General features: G+C 45.6%; 3 protein-coding genes across 8 annotated transcripts; all 3 read right to left on the bottom strand.

The window, feature by feature from the left end:
• Window positions 1-3,087: 3,087 nt before the first annotated feature.
• LOC118288721 (galectin-3-binding protein A) lies at window positions 3,088-6,299 on the bottom strand. 2 transcript variants are annotated; one of them, XM_035615139.2, is made up of 7 exons: window positions 6,169-6,252; window positions 5,929-5,969; window positions 5,463-5,561; window positions 5,058-5,261; window positions 4,780-4,914; window positions 4,386-4,677; window positions 3,088-4,260 (listed from the first exon to the last, which is right to left on the bottom strand). In XM_035615139.2, the coding sequence occupies exons 3-7, from the start codon at window positions 5,545-5,547 to the stop codon at window positions 3,255-3,257; spliced, it is 1,722 nt and encodes a 573-aa protein (XP_035471032.1). In that variant the 5' UTR covers window positions 5,548-5,561; window positions 5,929-5,969; window positions 6,169-6,252; the 3' UTR covers window positions 3,088-3,254. The 2 variants fall into 2 exon arrangements, with proteins under 2 accessions (XP_035471032.1, XP_035471031.1); XM_035615138.2 differs by lacking the exon at window positions 5,929-5,969 and having other exon boundaries at window positions 6,169-6,299.
• Window positions 5,854-12,364, bottom strand: cant1a (calcium activated nucleotidase 1a). Of its 5 annotated transcripts, none has more exons than XM_035615144.2 (5): window positions 12,207-12,362; window positions 9,400-9,472; window positions 8,256-8,924; window positions 7,464-7,667; window positions 5,854-7,369 (listed from the first exon to the last, which is right to left on the bottom strand). In XM_035615144.2, exons 3-5 carry the CDS (start codon window positions 8,899-8,901, stop codon window positions 6,999-7,001), a joined length of 1,221 nt encoding a protein of 406 aa, XP_035471037.2. In that variant the 5' UTR covers window positions 8,902-8,924; window positions 9,400-9,472; window positions 12,207-12,362; the 3' UTR covers window positions 5,854-6,998. The 5 variants fall into 5 exon arrangements, with proteins under 5 accessions (XP_035471037.2, XP_035471038.2, XP_035471034.2 ...); XM_035615145.2 differs by lacking the exon at window positions 12,207-12,362 and adding an exon at window positions 10,704-11,793; XM_035615141.2 differs by lacking the exon at window positions 9,400-9,472 and having other exon boundaries at window positions 12,207-12,364.
• A 950-nt stretch (window positions 12,365-13,314) lies between these two features.
• Window positions 13,315-16,972, bottom strand: syngr2a (synaptogyrin 2a). The gene is made up of 4 exons (XM_035616268.2): window positions 16,735-16,972; window positions 14,976-15,213; window positions 14,708-14,844; window positions 13,315-14,566 (listed from the first exon to the last, which is right to left on the bottom strand). Exons 1-4 carry the CDS (start codon window positions 16,831-16,833, stop codon window positions 14,369-14,371), a joined length of 672 nt encoding a protein of 223 aa, XP_035472161.2. The 5' UTR covers window positions 16,834-16,972; the 3' UTR covers window positions 13,315-14,368.
• Window positions 16,973-17,039: the final 67 nt, after the last annotated feature.

The following is a 17,039-nucleotide window of genomic DNA, read 5'->3' as shown; positions in this document are numbered from 1 at the left end:
CGAACTGGGTGGAAATATACTTCCGTCTCTCGCTGCAGTTTACCAGAAGCATCAGAGGAACAGCAGACGCCTTCTTCTCGGCTAAACCTGCCGCCCCCTGTCCAAACAGTCAGCTTCCTTTGCACCGAGATGCTGACTGATGTGGTGGGCTCTGCTCAGATCGCAGCCATGTCCCCGACTCCTGGGCACATGACCTCACAGCATGGCCATTCTGAGCTATTTCCTACACTCCAACTCTCTCTTGAGAGCGGACTTTGGCTTGCCAGTTAAAAATCGGGATTATTGTATCAACATTTGGTTTTAATTTGTTTGAAAGAGGGCGGAATTTGTCGGAAGAAGTGCAACGTAAGCAGCCCCCCTGTGTACATTACCCACTACAAACGCCAAAAGGGTCTTAGGAATGGCCTGAACCTCCGTACCCTAAATTACAGACTTGCAAGTCCAGGAATACTCTTAAAAGAAGTGCCCGGTAAGGCAGAAAAAGAGGGTCTCATTGTGGGAACTGGTGGGTGCTGTGGCAGTGACCCACATCCTCTTACTCCCACCCCCTCGGCCCTGTTGCCTGCACACATCCCATTTGACCTGACCACCACGCAGCTCTGCGACTATCCGTCCCCTGCTGCATGTCCACCCACCCCCCCTCTTAACCATCTTTGTTTTGATGTGACCCAGCCACAGCCCGCTGGTAATTCCCATCATTTTCCATTCATCAGTCGGCCTACAGCTACTCACATTTTATTGGTGACGATGTGAATCAGCATTACCGAAGTTGTTTGAGGTGGGACAGTGAGTGGGAGGAGAACATCTGCTTGAAAGATTCAAAAACAAAGTCACACCATTGTTCACAGTGAGACCAGAGTTTCTGGACTCGGCTGCACAGGGACCGGCACCGATATACACTGGGTTCTTTCTTGGCCCACGTCCCATCCTTTCAACCAGTTTCGTGAAAATCCGTTCTGTTGTTTTTGCGGAGACCTTTCCTAAGAACCATCCAGCCACCAACAAACAAACAAACGAACAGACAGTGGCGAAAACATAATTACCAAACTACTACAGTACATACAGAGCCTTTCTCTGCCGTACACTGTGTGGTTCACTTCACATGTTTCGTTAAGGACATAAGTCTTCAGATCTAATATTGTTGGTTATTTCATATCTATGTTTGCAGTGGCCTTAAATGAACACCAATTCCCATAAGCCCTAGATGTTTGCAGGCCAACCGTTGTGCCCCGAGGGGCGAGGAAGGTCTGCGCCTCTTCAGAGCCGAACTGTGAGCGCCGAGTTTTTTGTTGTTGTTTAAAACTGCACACACTAAATGAGAGTCTTCGGGGGGTTTTATGAAAACGAGCGAAACCAAGTTGCAACAATGTAAGTATCTGCGCCGCCATACTTCTTTCGTGAGAGCTTGTGATTCTCGCACGGCAGGAGAGAAGCAAAAATCCAACGTATCTGAACGAAGAGAGGAGTGGAAGTGCTGCGGTGAATGCCGATCTGTCTCAGGACGTGGAAGGCAAGGCACAGTCCGCGCTTCCGTTTTCGGCGAGACCATCGGGAGAAAAACAACAAGGGATTGCACCGAGCCAGGGAAGAAGCAGCGAGCCTGCAGTGAGTTGAGTGTGGTGTCATTGGGTCAGCGGGGTGTCACTGCAGTTGGGTTTTCTGTACAAATGTGTCACCCTTTTTAACCTCTACAATTCCACAATGCTTTTACTCCCCGATTATGATGTGTGGGGCAGCAGTTGAAATGAGGAACCATTCAGAAGCCAAAGTGGCGATGTGCAAATGTGTAACCTTTTCAACCGCGCAGACTGACGTCGATGGTGACGGTGATGGCGGAGATCCCTCTGTCCGTGAACGAAGTGAAACCTTGACTCTGCTACTTTACGTTGCGTTTTTCTAACATAAGGGGGAAACTGGGAAGTTTCGTCAGGGCGTCCGAGTTCAATGGGTTAAATGGGATTGCTCAAATCATTGTTCATGAACCCACGAGGTAGAATTTCAAAACTCCGGGGTGAACCAAACAATCAAAGTATGCCGTGACTTTTAAGAAGGTTGAATGACGCAGCAATGACAATGCAGCCAGAAATTACTCACAGCAAAAACAAGCCGACCCTGTGACGAAATACCTGAACTTTCCCTCATGATGAGCACATTAAGGCTCTCTCTCTCTCTCTCTCTCCCGGGTCCGACCAAACCACAGCCGACCCGCGAGTGAGTGCGTCTAGGGGAGTCATCTTTAAATACACTCAGAGATAATAGACCCTAGAACTAATCAATCAACTCTTTTCACGTAACCCTTTCGGTGCAGTCACACTTCTCAGAAGGCCCATGAGTCACTAGAGGTGTCGTTGATGTGTGGCCGCTCAGCCCACGTGCCCAGGCATGTTGGCCTCCGTGTTGACTTCAAGACAGTCGGTGTGTGTGTGGGGAAAAGAGAGAAAAATTGATTGGGAAGACAGGAGGACTTGTGAAGAGGAAACCGCCACCATACCCTCGATCAAAGGCTGTTTGTTTTCATACACTGCTGGTGGAGTGGATGTACTGATGGCTATGATAACTGTGACTTTTGACTAATTCATACAAAAATGATTAAACAAAGGAATTCTGAATTTTAAGGAGCTGGACCTTTGAGTGAAAGGGTTGTTTTTGGAAACACATTCATTTAATGTTGGCGAAGGTTAGATTCCTCTTGGAAATATATGGCTGGCTTATCTCTTGTTATCTATTTTTCTTCATTTCAGTAAATGTAAGAGTAATGATATATGCACATGAACCCGTCTCCTTCTGTGAGCTGGACAGCAGCTAAACGGCCGAGGTCATGACAGCGGACATTACTAAGTTCATGTGAGAATCTGTGCAGTTAACATTTTGGACCTTTTGCCTCTGGCACACTCAAATGAATTGCAACGTTAACTTGGCCCGCCTTGAACTGAAAGGCTCAGCTTATGTTCAGCGAAGCAAAGCCATAAATTAGTCTGGTGGTGGTTAATTTGACTTGACACACCATTTGTTGTTTTATCTGTCTCATATCTGAATAAACCTTGTGAGGGACTAATTGGGCCTTCCAAAAGAAAAGTGTTGACACCATTAAAGGACAAAGAAATGACTTGATTTATTACTCATTTTAAAAAAGGACTATGATCAACATGATATGAATTAAACCACTTTCAAGTGAGATATCTGTAGATAATCAACAGGGATTTGTTGGGGGGGGGGTCAGGTAAAGTGAGTACACGATTGCAATCTGTTCATCATCAGATCAAGACAAACGCAGGTCTCACGACAAAGCGGTAGGTGAACTGGTCATCAGGACAGGGATAGGCAAGACCCTCGGTGACATTTTCAGCAATGTGCGCCAGTTTGTTCTTGAACTCCTGAACCTGACAGATGTACTTGCCTTGGCACACCAGCAGGAGCTGGTTACGAAAGAGGATATTGCGCTCGGAGTACTGGTTGTGGGGATACAGCCATGCCGCAGGGAGCGACGTGCAGCGCAGCCCCCGGTTTGAACATTCGTATTGATGCTTCAAGAGACTCGCCTGCCAGTGAATGATTTTGTCCTTAAAGACCAGGCTCTGGTGGACAGGTGTGCTAAACGACTTGTCTGAGGCTTGACCGGGGGCGGAGTCAATAACAGTGCTCCATGGGTCATTGGTGTAGAGCCGAGGCTGGTAATCATCGTCTTGTCCGTTGAACCTTGGGTTGGCCAAAAGATTTCTGAAGAGGAGAACATTAAACTGGAAGGCCCTCAACATGTTTTCATGATACGTTTTCTCATGAGTGCTGTAAAGAGAGGAGTTGAACTCGAGCTCGTACAGTTTCTCCACGGGGATCATTGGGAAACGGATGCGATTCAACAGGTCAACCTGGCTTTCCAAACTGATGGAGTTGCCCTTCTCTGTGATCCAGCTCTCTACCGTCTGGAGCAGAAAATACTCATCCGGCACCACCAGGTCCGAGCGGGTCAGAACGGCTCCGAGGAGCTCCATGGGCAGCTCGGGCCAAGCTGGAGATCGGGTCAGGTTTTCATAGTTCCAGGCCAGGTACTGGATGCAGCTCTCCTGGAGAACAAAGTCCTCAGTCTCCTGCGCATATTTGAAAATGGACACCTGGGTGTGAAACAAAGCGTCCTCTGGAAGGACTTTGGAGAACAGCCGGGCCGTGCCGTCCATCAGCTGCTTCACCCCAAACCTAGACGCCATCCAGTGGAGGCACTGCACAGAGGTCAAGGTCACATCTATCTTGCGGGTGTAAATGTACCTGTTGAGAAGAAAATTGTTGAATATTTATTCGATTTTTTTTTCTGATTTGCTTTCTTTTTGGGTGAAATTAACATGAAATCTTTATCTTGATGGAATACAAATCATCTAAGCTGTTGAAGATACCTAATGAAGGAGGAGAAATATGGTTGGCACGACTGGTTAATGTCGACGGTGATGTTGGAAGCGTCCTCTGAAGCATTAAAGAGCGGGAATCGCGAGAGGATTATTTTGTGAGCGCAGATCCTTGTTCCCACCGTCTCCAGAGTGCCGTCCTCCTGTCTTTTTCCAGTGGCACTGTTGACCGAGATCAGGAAGTCACAGCCACTTTCACGGTCAAACATTTTGCCAAGGTCATCAGGCAGACTGAAGCTGTGGTCCAGGAAGTGTCTAGAATCTCTAAGGGCCAACCCAGTGCCTGGAATCACAAATCATCGGGATGAACATTTTGAGAGAAAATGAGCACGAAGGGCAGAATCTACTTTCACTGAATAAGAGTTGCTCGAGTTTGAACACCCACTTTCTGTATCACAAATAATTCCAACATCCTCTTTGTGGGTGCAGTCCGTCATTCCCCAGCCTTTGAAACCACAAGTAAACAGATGACTCTCGGTGCCTTTACAATCGATGTCATCCAGCCAGATGGGTCCAGACGCTGTATGGTGTAAAATCAAAGGGGATACATTGGTTACTTCTTAATGCAACACAACATTCAACAGAACCTCAAATCACAGTTCCCCACTCATGTCCAATCATTTCACTGCCCTCTGGTGGGGGAAATAGGGAAGTAAAGGTCACCTTCTCCATAGTCCTTCCCAACGACCACTGACTTTGCGCCGGGGAAGCGGAGCTGGCGACACACCACCTGGGCCTCAGCCATGTCCCAGCCGTCGTCACACGCTGTTCCCCACTTCCCATCATGGTAGACCTCCACGCGGCCCTCTGACACGCTCTCAGAGCCAAACAGCCTCAGGTCGCCTTCCTTCGGCTCGGCCTTTCGCTCTGTATGCGAGCACAGGTCGTATCCACGAGGCCGTGACAGCAGCAGAGAGGTTATAAATAGTCTACACATTGACTCTGTCTCCAATGAGCGTGGTCAAAATATATTTGTAAAAGTGCACAATGTGGGCATTTAATATACTCAGTCATATTTTCTTTTTTTTTTAGTTTTCACAGAAATAAAAAGCACTTGAGATGACTCACTGAGCAGGTTAAATTTGAGTGCACTGCCAGAGACATGGAGGAACAGCAGAAGCCACAGAGTGCATGTGTTTCGACGCGTCAGCATTTTTTTTTCTCACTCTGATGGACAACGACAAGAAGAAGATGGGTGACAAAAACAACACACACTCCACTTTCCTTTAACATTTAAAGGTCATTATTTGGATGGTTTTGAGGTGCACCAACTGTAGAGTGGAAGTTTTGCACAAAGTGCAGTGAATATAAAACCAATGTCACTTTCATTAAGATGGAATTCAACATCTATTATAGCTGAACATGACGACACTACACAATTGTCACGGCCTCAAGACTTATCACAGTGTCTATAGAACATAGAGAACAAGACAAAATAATAATAAAGCTACTTGTGAAATTCATCTTTAACTTTGTTTTATTGGTTTATTTTTGGTAAACAAATGGCATTCACAATACTACTAAATACTAGTACCTAGCTGCTGTTGGAGTGTGAACCAGAGAGTTAGTGTATCACTGCAGAAAGAAATGTCAATGATTTAAGAGGCACTCAATTATTTACATGATATTATCATGGGTGCAGTATTAACATACTATTTCCTCTTTTAAAAATCACGATTAGGGCCAATACTAGTCTATCACCCCTATATGCTGAATGTGCATGGAATTAATATATCAAGCATGAATATCTTTAGATATTATGAAGCCACATTACCTTCTTCCCTCTGTTCTCCTCGGATGTGCCGTCTCGTTTAAAATCGGACACATATCTCCCCTCTTAAGTCCTAGTTACAAAAAGGGGGGTAGTTTCACTTCTCCAAACCTGCTGCTTTCCTTAAGTTTCATTTCACCCAAAAGAACTGTTTTGGTCCAGTTGAAACTGGACAATGTCTGATTTTCCAGAACCAGTTATGTTGCAAGATCCAAACCAAAATAGGAATTATATAACAGGACACAAAAAAAGGAGAATCAAGAATTTACTCAGCACCCCCCCTCCTCTGAAAAAAAAACACATTACATAGAGTATAATTATTTTTTCTTCAAATATTGTTGATTTTTATGAAGAATAATGACAGGCTTTTAGTAAATGCCCCGACAATAAAATGTTTGCTGTTGTACAGAATGATGCAGTTGAATATGGAGCAAAGGGGGGAAAGGCCTTTGACCTTTCGAGAGTGTATGTAGTATGTGCATGGAAATGTCTGCTTTAGGGGGGAGAAAAAATCACAGTGTGATAAATCAATTGTTTGTACATTCATCATAAGAAAAGGCTACAGTACTGTTGAGGGCCACGTTTTGGCATGGAAAGGAGATGACGCACCACAAGAAATGCTGGCATTGTTTTGACGGACACTTTCTCTGAACCCCAGAGCCACAGAGACCACACGTCACAGTCTCAGAACCAACTCCTTTCAGCGGTGGAGTTCTGTCTCTGACAAACGTGATGAGGAAGCAGCACTCACGTGAACTTCAACAGTGACTGGATTGTAAACAAAATAGATCCACAGTGCCTCAAGAGCGAGTCCCCTCAGTCTCCCGAGTCCTCTATATGAACTCCACGCCTTCATATTTCACGTCCCCGATCTTGGTCTCGGGTAAAAGGACGCGTCCGTCAAGTGTGAAGGCCATGATGTATGTAGCCACCTTTCCGGCGTCTTCCTCCGACTTGAGTGCCAGAACGATCTGGTCGTCCGTGTTGGGGACAAACTTGAAGGAGGAGAAGCCGTGCGTGGGGTTCAGGGGACCCACTCGGCTCACAATGACGTCTTTGAAATCCGCCGAGCTGCTCAGGGCGAGGTTGGTGCCACGGCGCTCGTCCGCCGTCTCCTCGTAGCGGTCCTTGCTGGCGCGGCGAGGGAGGAAAAACCAGCGCTGCAGAGTGTCGCTCCACGCTGCTGACTCGTGGATAAGGTAGCCTGCGGAGATTGAGAGGGATGCGGTAAAGAGAGTCAAGCGAAAAACAGGGAGAAACGGAAGCGACCTCGAGCGAGGCCACATTTACATCCTCACCTGGGGGTTCGATCCCGGCAGCCGACTTCAGAGATCTGTACCTGGGAACCCAGTTCTCGTGTCGTACGTCCCCTCTAAAGCCAACCACTTTTACCCACTCTGGGTTGTTGTTGACGAACTCGCCCTCGGTGGTGGTCCACTCCTTCCCCAGACCACCGATGTACAGGTGCTCGTCTTTCACTGCCAGCCACTCAGCTTTGAACCCTATCAGGACAAAGTAACAGCACCAATACATGGATGTAAAAAATACTCCACTAGTATAATATAAGTATATAAAAGCATAATATGTCTCAGGACAAGCAGAATATACTTGAAGCTAATGCATGTTGTTAACACTGTTGTTAATATCAGTGTGTAGGAAGCATCTTTGTTGTGTTTTAAGGTTCCAAGAAGAATCCGAGGAGTTGGACTAATATTATTAGCAATACATGCAATACAAATACATCAAAATGAAGCTGCTTTCAGACATGCACTGAAGTTTCCTGAGATTTTCCGGAGGGGCTGTATCTAAGAAAAAACACAAATGTCTGAAAATGTTGCTCCGGACAGTTTTCCAGAACTTTTCCTGACCGCAGAGGAGTTAATCGCCAAGTCCTTGCTCCGCCATGCTTCACCCAGACGCCACAGAAAATGTTCCTGTTGGTGTGTGAACACGTCCGACTCTGACAACCTCCTTCTGGACACAATTTCCTGGAGTTCATGTCTGAAAGCGGCTCTACACACACGTACAGAAACACTTTGCTACTTTCCACCAGGACTCTCAGTCTGGTACCCCAAGAACTTCTGAATTACCTTTGGCAACGCTGCCATCGCCGTCAGGTAAGATGACCCAGGGCACAGCCTTGTCTCCGTCGATGTGGTAGACGACGCCCGTTCTGTCGTCGACACTGTAGAGCTTCCCATTGAACACCACCAGCTCAGAAAGCTCCATGCCCCTGCCTTTCTCCGACAGGTGGCTTTCCAGCACCACCTTGCCCGCATCCCATTCCACCGCCACCTTGTCGCCGCTCTCGGACACCAGCAGGTAGCCCCGCCGCAGGCAGCTGAACCACGTCAGCTTCTTGTCACTGCGGGAGCTGGTGTCCAGGTCGGCGATGACCCCGATGCGGTAGCGGGTGCCCTGCGGCGTGCGCTCAGGCGGACTGAGAGGGTAGGTGTCGTTGTAATGGGAATCGGACTGCCTGGTGTCACTGTGGGGGGCTCGCAAGCCGGGCGAGCTGTAGGGGCGGGGGCGGAAGCCCGAGGCGAAGTGTACGAAGAGCAGCAGGAGCGCGGTGAGGGCGACGGCCACCGCCACGATGGGCCTCCATTTGAGCCGAAAGCGAGGGTCAGTGGCGTTGGCCATGGAGGCCAGAACGGGGAGGCCTCCTACGGAGATTCGCAGGGAGTTCATAGGCTCATTCTGCTCCAGTCGAGCGGAGCCTGAGGGAGCAGGCATGGAAGACAGAGGCCTGGAGGGACCTGAAGGGAAAGAAAGGAAGAAAGAGAGACAGACGGTGAGCAAGTCTTTTGTTGTCTAACTTAAGCCAGTTAACACATTTTGTGTTCATTTTATTTCTCTTGACCAGATACAAGAGTAAAATACATGTAACATTGTCCTCCTCTGTTCATTGACAAATACATTTTTTAGGCTATCAGAACACTCCCTTTATCTTCCTTAATGGATTGTTTGGCCTTGGCGGAGGTGTGTGCTCGAAGGAGTGCCATTGTATTTTACACCTGCTTTTGAGCAAATATCAAAACTCGACAGAAGGGCTCCGTCTGGACATGAAAACTGACAGGGGGGACAAAAGGATTCACAAATGAAATCTTTGAACAATGTTAAGCTATTTGAAGAGAAACACATTTCCTTTAAGCTTCCTTTAAAAGTTCAACATGCAGCAATGAAATTTCAGATGATAAAACTCTAACAAAACTCGAATCAAATCCTACTCACATCCGTCCGTCGACTGTCTTCAACTGCAAATCCAATCTTTACTCCTTTAAACCTTTATCTTAAATATCGCTTTCTAGAAAAAAAAAAAGATCCTGGTGGGAGCTTGTTCAAGTGAGTGTACGACCGGTTAAACATTACATGGAGAGGAAGCAAGAAGTGGCAGTGGCTGTCGGTCGGGTGAATATATCAGGTGGCCTCTAAAGCGGCTTGTCAATGTGGAGGCTGGGAGGAGCCCGTTCAGTGACAAGGAAGGGACGTGAGCAGGAAGAACAGGAAATACACAAATCGCTGCCTTGTGTAAGTTCCAGTTACAATCACTATGATGTAATATAATCAGCAGCTCATTGACAAAGTCGCTGAGGAAGAAAAAAATGTCAGCTCCTTCAAATGTGTTGATTTGCTGATACTGATACAAATAAAATAATCCACAAACTCATCGACAACGCACGACATTTGTTGGCTGGAACCAATATAATCTAAGGACTTCATGCCCTCTTAAAAAGTTTTGGGTGGAAACGCTGATCGATAGAAAATGAATTAATCAGCAGCTATTTTAAGGCAGTTTCAAGCAGACACTTGAAAGTTCCCAGAGTCCTGAGTTTATAAGATTTGCTGGTTTTTCTTTATCTTGCAAGTTTGGACTGTTGGTAGGACAAGACTTTAGAACAGGTCATCATTTTGACCTTGATAACCGGAAGATTAATCAATAAGGTAAATAATCATTTATTGCTTATTTGTTAACTTGAAGTAGATTTAACCCAACTGACGGAGAAGTGTAAAGAAGTAGATTCTTAATCTAGCTCGGCGTGGGGAGGAGGACAGAAATATTCCACAAATTCACGTGAGGGATTTATGTGACGTTGCTACAACCTGTTATCAATATACTGATATTTGCCTAAAACCTTAAAAAACCAAAGGGAACCCTAAGCACTGCACGGCCGCTCTCTCGCGAGACGCCGGTCGTCCTCTACACTTCCCAGGGTCACCGTCCGTCGCTGCAGCGTAAAGAACCTTAAAGACCTCGCTAAATTCCAGGGAGCTCGGAAACGTGGCCTCAGGAGCGTCACACTCTGTGGCCTGAACACCGCTGCGTTTCTCTGCAAGGAGAGCCGCGGCTGAAAGAGCCTTTCATAAGGGAGGGCCCCGAGCCAAACAGCAGTCCATTATGACAGCGACCCCCCACACCCTCTTGGCAAGAAAAAAACCATCCTTCTCTGAACTAAACCTACCAAGGTATTTAAGTGAAGACACAGTCTGACAGCAGCGGATTCTGATCTGGAACGGAATCGATGGAAGGGGCTTACCTCTTTGTCTGTTCCTGCCCGAATGCTGAACCCGTGTCATCAGATTTACCTCACTGGACGTCCACAAACATTCCCTGAGCTCTAAAGTCTCCCTCTGCTCGTTGTTTGCAGTGCAACCCACGGACTAAGTGTTGTCAAAGCGCTGGTGAACTTTAACTCAGAGGATTACGGTCCGGTCCAAAGGGGCAAAACCTTCGCAGGAGGCCAACGCGGGTTCAAACAAAAAGTCGCCATTCGTCTTAGCCACCCTCTGAAGGCCCCCGATTCTAGAGGTCAAGAAGACATTTGCACAATAACCCCCACCTCCATAGAAGGTGGAATCCTAACATGAAAACCTGTGGCCGCGACATTCCTACATAACGGGGGTTGTTCCTGTGACGCAATCAGCAATGTGAGTGCCCAGACTGGACTGAGGCCAGAGATCAGCCTGATTACCACAGCAGAGAGAGAGAACTTCACTGTCTGAGTATGAAAGATATATGTAAATAACAGTGTATCGGGGAAGCTACAGGAACTCAAACTGACTTTGATTTGTAGTAACATTTGTTAACGACTGATTTAAATCTTTCTGGGCCTTCAGCCAAAAATGTTAAGTCAAGAGGATGAGTGAGAATTGTAGAAACAAATGGATGAATTATGAATCAGTAAACAAGAGACTTGGGTTAGAGTATAAACAATGCAGAAAAGATGAGCATTTATGTTTACATTTTTGAAAAATTGTAATTCTATTCTATACATATTTGGTTGTATTCGTATTTTCTTTTTATTCAGTTATTCATGATGAAGCTCATGCTTAAACTGTAAAAACATCAAGGCTCAATAACATGTGTCATAAGGGTTCGAGTTTCCTTTTCACCAATAGGTCGACATGAGGTACAGTAACCGTGACAAGGCCTCACTTACGGCACCTTGCTGAAAGTAAACAGTTTGAAAGTGTGTGCTTTGGATTCAAAGGTGCGGCAACAATTGTTGGTATTAGTTAATGCAATAAGTCCTTTTCAAGGAAAGAGGAAAATTTATAGGTGGGAAAATCGTTGAGTGTTACTGTTTTGAGCCTGTTGTGCCACCATAAAGGACGACATCTGGGGAGATGGGCCCTCAAGGGAAGAAGATCAAGGAGACAAAAGTGTGTGTGTGTGTGTGTTTGTGTGTGTGTGTGTGTGTGTGTGAGGCCCATAAATAGTTCAGTTAGAGCTGTGAGGTAGAATCTGCACATCAAGGGGTGTGTGTTACAATGTGGACTTGATTAGAACGTGCATGTGTCCAGTGAGGAGAGTCTGACCCCACAAAAAAAAACACTGATGTGTGAGTATCTGTCATTTTAGCTGCAGACCCCTGGGACCACGTCAGAGGCCCCAGGACCCCCGGGGCCTGTCCCCCTTTACACAGGGAGAGAAACATCTGCATGTCTGTGAGCACACACACACACACACACACACACACACACACACACACACACACACACACATGCCATCACAAATCGCTGCGACCTGAAACACTCACCCGCAGATGTTAGATGTTCAGCTTCCGGTCCGCTCACACGTCATTATTATTATCCTCTTCATTATTATCATTAATAATAATAACGGGTCGCTGTCGCTCTCTCCTCCTTCGCCTCCGTGTTTCGTTTCGCGGACAGCCGATCATTACTTCCTGTATATGGATGACGACAGCGTCGTGCACTACCTGCGCGCGCCGCGGATACTGGCGGCTCCGTCGGACGCTGCGTTCGAGTGCAGTCGCAAATATGACAACTGCGAACGAACAAACGGCACGAAGTCAATATCGTCCTAATTCCACGTCGCATGTTCACATTAAAACACAGATAGGACTATAAAGACGGTGGCCGAGGTCGATGTGAGGAGGTATGTTTGAAAGCTGGCTTTTTTGAATGAACTCATACACCTGAATTGTGTGTTACAATGTTGAATCTGCATCTTTGCAGGATCGTGTTCACATTTACTGGATTTGTTTCTTCTGTTGTTGTGACGGTTTCAATTTAGTCTACGACACAATTACACATTATTATGACCAATAACTATGTTATAATTTATAATTTCATGTTTGGTAATGCTGTCCTGTTATTATTCTCTGGATTGATATTCTTGAGAGAAAGCGACGCAAAAACGCTGCAAAGATGCAAAACGTTCTCATAGAGATTCACAACCATTTAAAATGTATTTATGGAAATTGTTATTTTCTGTTGAGTCTTTTCCACTAAACTGCATCCATCCCCAGTCTTAAATTAATTAAACAGGACTTAATTTATGGTCAAAATAAAGCCAAAAATGTGTCTTCTTCTATTTCTCACTATGGTAAATATTCCCTTTACATTATTTTATTCAGTCATGTTGTGCTGCGTTCACAAGCCCATAGTCTGTGATTAAATAGGAAGTAGACATCTTTGTTTGAATTCACTGATCTAAAACAGGACTATAATGTATTAGCTTCCTGGCTTTCACATCATCATGGTGCCGTTTCCTCTGTCCACAAGTTCCTCCACACTCACCGGCACAATCACTACTCAAATATTTACCAAGGGAGATCACGGCCGTGCACAGAGTCCGGATCTCTCTTAAAAGGAGGATATAAGGCCTGGGCTGACCAGAGCTTCAGAACCACATCAGTTTTTTTATTTTATTTGACACAACACTGTATAAGGCACTTGAACTGGGAAAAAAGTGTAAAGCCCCTTTGAGTGCGACAGTAAAACTGCAACGCATGAAAAAAAAGCACAATTACGAAACAAAATGAAAAAAGCAAGAGGGAAAAAAGGAAATGTAGAGAATAATTTAAGATCTGATTGTCATGCACCAGGACTGAAAGGATTGTATAACATAATAAATATATCAATTATATCAATGAATTCCTGAAATCAAACAATTGCTGAATAAGATTTTTTTTTTAAACTATGACTGAACTCAGTAAGGCACACGCTAACTTCTACAGGAGGTAGCTGACGTGAGTGGTTTGGCTACCTCAAATTAAGAAAACACCCAGGATTGGATTTAAACCAATACAATCAAAAATCTTAAATCAGTTTAGAAATTAACTGCTCCCGGTCTCAGTGCATTAAAGACATTTTTTTCAGTGGTAGATGATTAAAAAAAGAAACAAAAACATGGCATTGCAGTAGTTAAAGGGAAAATATTCAATGCGCCCATTGATTAAATAACATGGCATTGTTTTGTTGACATAAAAGAACAACATGAATCATTTCAAAGGAACTATTTGGCTGAATTACCTTGTTAAACTGCTGTATATGAATTTGACAGTAATGAAAATATAAGCACAAAACAGTAACATATTCATACAAAAAAAATGCATCTAAACAATGCAAAAGCAGATTTCCAGATGATAACAATAACCCTAACCTGTCAATTATTGCTTTGATATTAGCAGCTGTCAAAACTGAAACAAAAAGGGGCACTGGAATTACTACATGTGTTTTGGTACAAAGATAACAGCAATGGCACAGTCGTCCTCTCTCTTGTGACAACTTACAACGCTGAAAAACAACATTAAAATGCAGCAGTGCACCCAAAAAATATGCAAAAAAATTGGAGTGCAGAGAACAGTCCAAGTTGTGTCTGAAAACATTGGCACACGTCTTTAGTTTAAAAGAAAACTCCCCTGGTGGGATTCATGTGTTTGACCTCAGTCCTTCAATAAGCAGGAGGTTGGTAGTCCCCAGGTTGCTCCTGATTTTGGGCGAAAGGCGACTGCTGGTAGCCCGTGGGACCGCTGGCGTATGGCGCAGGCGGGTACGGAGTGGTGTGGTCGCTGGCCGGGTCTCTGTAGTCCTGGTCGAAGTCATTCACGCCCTGGCGATACCTCGCATACGCAAAGTAGGACAAGAGAGCCTGTTGAAAGAAGTTTGAAACAGTGAGTGAAGCTTATACACGGCTCAAATATGTGACCAGCGGAGTTGAGTGTTATCAAATTCCTTTGTTAGTCAAATGCTGGCGACACGACAAGGAGGAGGAGGAGGAGGAGGGGCTCACCCAGGAGATGACCGAGAAGAAGGAGAAGGCCACGACAGCCTGGGCGGCATCACCAGGGAGAGCAGATTTATCAGTCGTGTGGGACCACTGGTTGGCCAGGACACAGAAGCAGATGAACCACAGCAATGTCCAAGCCACTGTCCCACGATAAAAACAAAAACAAAAAAAACAGCAGAATTAAGATGAATTATGATGACAACACTAACCTCAACTGAAATGCTGCACTTCCTGTTTAGGGATATTTGTTCCTTTATTCTCGTACTCTCACCTGAGAAGACTAAATCTCCGATAACAATGTATTTTCTCTCCTTGGCATTGCTGATCTGCGGGAAGTAGGCGTCCAGCACGACGAAGGCAACGCAAGCCAGGAAGGCAAGGACTCCGATCCCCACACCGTAGCTGCAGGCGCTGTCGTTGCCGTTGAACATGCACTTGACATCTTGCGCGCTGGCTGAGTTGATGTAGCCCTCTGCTGTGATCGTCGCAAAGACCACAATGGAAAATATCTGTGAAGGAGGGACACAGGGTTAATGTCAAAAAAAGGCATGTTTTAAGTCAAGCAGCTGCGGGGCTGCGTGTGATTCTTATCACATGACTCACATTGCAAAGAAACTTTCCCCATACATGAAAAAAAGAAATCCAAATTCATATTCAAACAGTGGAAAAGTTTAAAATCCTGATCTATCTCAACACAGAAGAGTGAAGAGACGAATCAATTACTGTATTAATCAATAAGCTTACTGGAAGAAAAAAATGATCAGTGACAATCTGTTGATGATCAATTACATGACATGGTTTTATTCATGCAAAAAAATGGCACACCTTCTCTGGTACAAGCTTCTCCGTATTTTATGTCATTTCAAATTGAATATCTTTTAGTTTTGTGTTAAAGAAGACATGTGAAGATATCAACATGGAATCAGAACTTAAGTTGTGAAATTATTTGACAAAATCAAATCAGAAAAATTTGAAATAAATATTGGTTGCAGCTCTACATCCATGTGTTGTTTTTTGTAGAATAGCCCCTGTATACTAATTACACAATCTTAGTGATTATACTTCTGAACTGTTACTGCCTGTAGATCAGAGCTGCAACTATCCATCTATGAATCGATTAGTAATCAACTACTAATCGAATCGCCAGGTCTTTTGATAATCGATGAATGAGTTTAAGTAGATGTATCTTGTTTCAGCTTCTCAAATGTGAAAAGGTGTTCTGGTTCCTCTGCTGCTCGTATGACATGTAAACTCTTTGGTGCGTGGACGAAAACAACACAACATCTGTGGCTCGGGGTCAACACCATCAGCATACTATGGGTCTCACAAGTCATCGGTCAATCGAGAAAATAATGAACAATATTATTCAATAGTAAAAAAAAAAAAAGAATCGTTAGTTGACAAAGGGATTGGCTGTCAGGACTCTGCATTTGAAAGGACTTTGTTTGATTTAGGAGCCTAAGAGTTTCTTGTACCAAGGACATTCCGCAGTGATCGATTCAACGCGTCACCTGATTGGACGCGTGTGGAGAGTGACAGGGCCGCACGCGGGACACAACAGGCTTTGATGTGCCTCCGCTCAACAGGTGACGCGAGGGGCGTTCAGTTCCTGATTGCAACGTTGACACGCCAGAATAAAAAACGAGTCGCGTCCATTTCACATCCTCACCGGTGCCGTTTTTAAACCAGATTAACGAATAAAGAAAGTTCAAAAAAGAAAGAAAGAAAAGAATCATTTTAAGCACTTCTGACGTCGTCCATCCGTTGGTGCGGTGACACAGCACTGGGCGTGCTAGCTAACAGTAGCTAGTGTCAACAAGAGCCACGCGACACACGTCGGACTCGTGCTCCGTTCAACGGGTCGTTCGGCTTTTAAAAGCTGGAACCCCCGGTTCGTGTCCGGTGTTCGCAGCTCGTAACGCGGGCGACGCGATACGCGCCACCGGCCGGTTCGTGTCGACTCCGTGCCGTCGGTGAGGTGACAGCTGGTTAGCTCAGATGCTAACGAGCGCCCCCGTGCAGTCACTCACCCAGCTCAGGCAGCGCAGAATGGTCTGCGGCTGTCGGACGAAACTCGCCAAGTCGAAAGCCCCGCCGGCCAGAGAGGCCCCGTAAGCACTGCTCTGCATGTCTTCTTTTCTTCCGCCCCTCGGCTGTCCTGTATCACCGGATGTTTTTCGCCCGCCGGACAGTGTTAAGGCGAGCTTCAAAACGAAAACTCGTCCTGTCAAACTTTGAGGCAGTTTCGTTTCTGTCGGACTGCTTCCTGAGAACTTTTCTGACTCCGCCCCTGCTGTCGGTGCGTTCAGGAGCTCCCCGTAAACGGCAACACCTG

This window comes from Scophthalmus maximus, chromosome 17, assembly GCF_022379125.1.
Source record: "Scophthalmus maximus strain ysfricsl-2021 chromosome 17, ASM2237912v1, whole genome shotgun sequence".
NCBI classification, from domain to species: domain Eukaryota; kingdom Metazoa; phylum Chordata; class Actinopteri; order Pleuronectiformes; family Scophthalmidae; genus Scophthalmus; species Scophthalmus maximus.
Note: the sequence above shows the minus strand (reverse complement) of the source record. Positions and strands in the feature narration are given on the sequence as shown.

Bases quoted from the DNA above. Each gene is read 5' to 3' on its own strand.
- LOC118288721 (XM_035615138.2), bottom strand. From the start codon at position 5,547: ATGCTGACGCGTCGAAACACATGCACTCTGTGGCTTCTGCTGTTCCTC. The intron at 4,915-5,057 runs GTGACCTTTACT...TACACCATACAG, and splicing joins TGGGAAGGACTATGGAGAAG to CGTCTGGACCCATCTGGCTG. The intron at 4,261-4,385 runs GTATCTTCAACA...TCTTCTCAACAG, and splicing joins TATTTCTCCTCCTTCATTAG to GTACATTTACACCCGCAAGA.
- cant1a (XM_035615140.2), bottom strand. From the start codon at position 10,743: ATGACACGGGTTCAGCATTCGGGCAGGAACAGACAAAGAG. The intron at 7,668-8,255 runs GTAATTCAGAAG...TTGTCCTGATAG, and splicing joins CGATGGCAGCGTTGCCAAAG to GGTTCAAAGCTGAGTGGCTG. The intron at 7,370-7,463 runs GTGAGGATGTAA...CAATCTCCGCAG, and splicing joins TGCCGGGATCGAACCCCCAG to GCTACCTTATCCACGAGTCA.
- syngr2a (XM_035616268.2), bottom strand. From the start codon at position 16,833: ATGCAGAGCAGTGCTTACGGGGCCTCTCTGGCCGGCGGGGCTTTCGAC. The intron at 14,845-14,975 runs GTGAGAGTACGA...ATCGTGGGACAG, and splicing joins CGGAGATTTAGTCTTCTCAG to TGGCTTGGACATTGCTGTGG. The intron at 14,567-14,707 runs GTGAGCCCCTCC...TTCTTTCAACAG, and splicing joins TCTTCTCGGTCATCTCCTGG to GCTCTCTTGTCCTACTTTGC.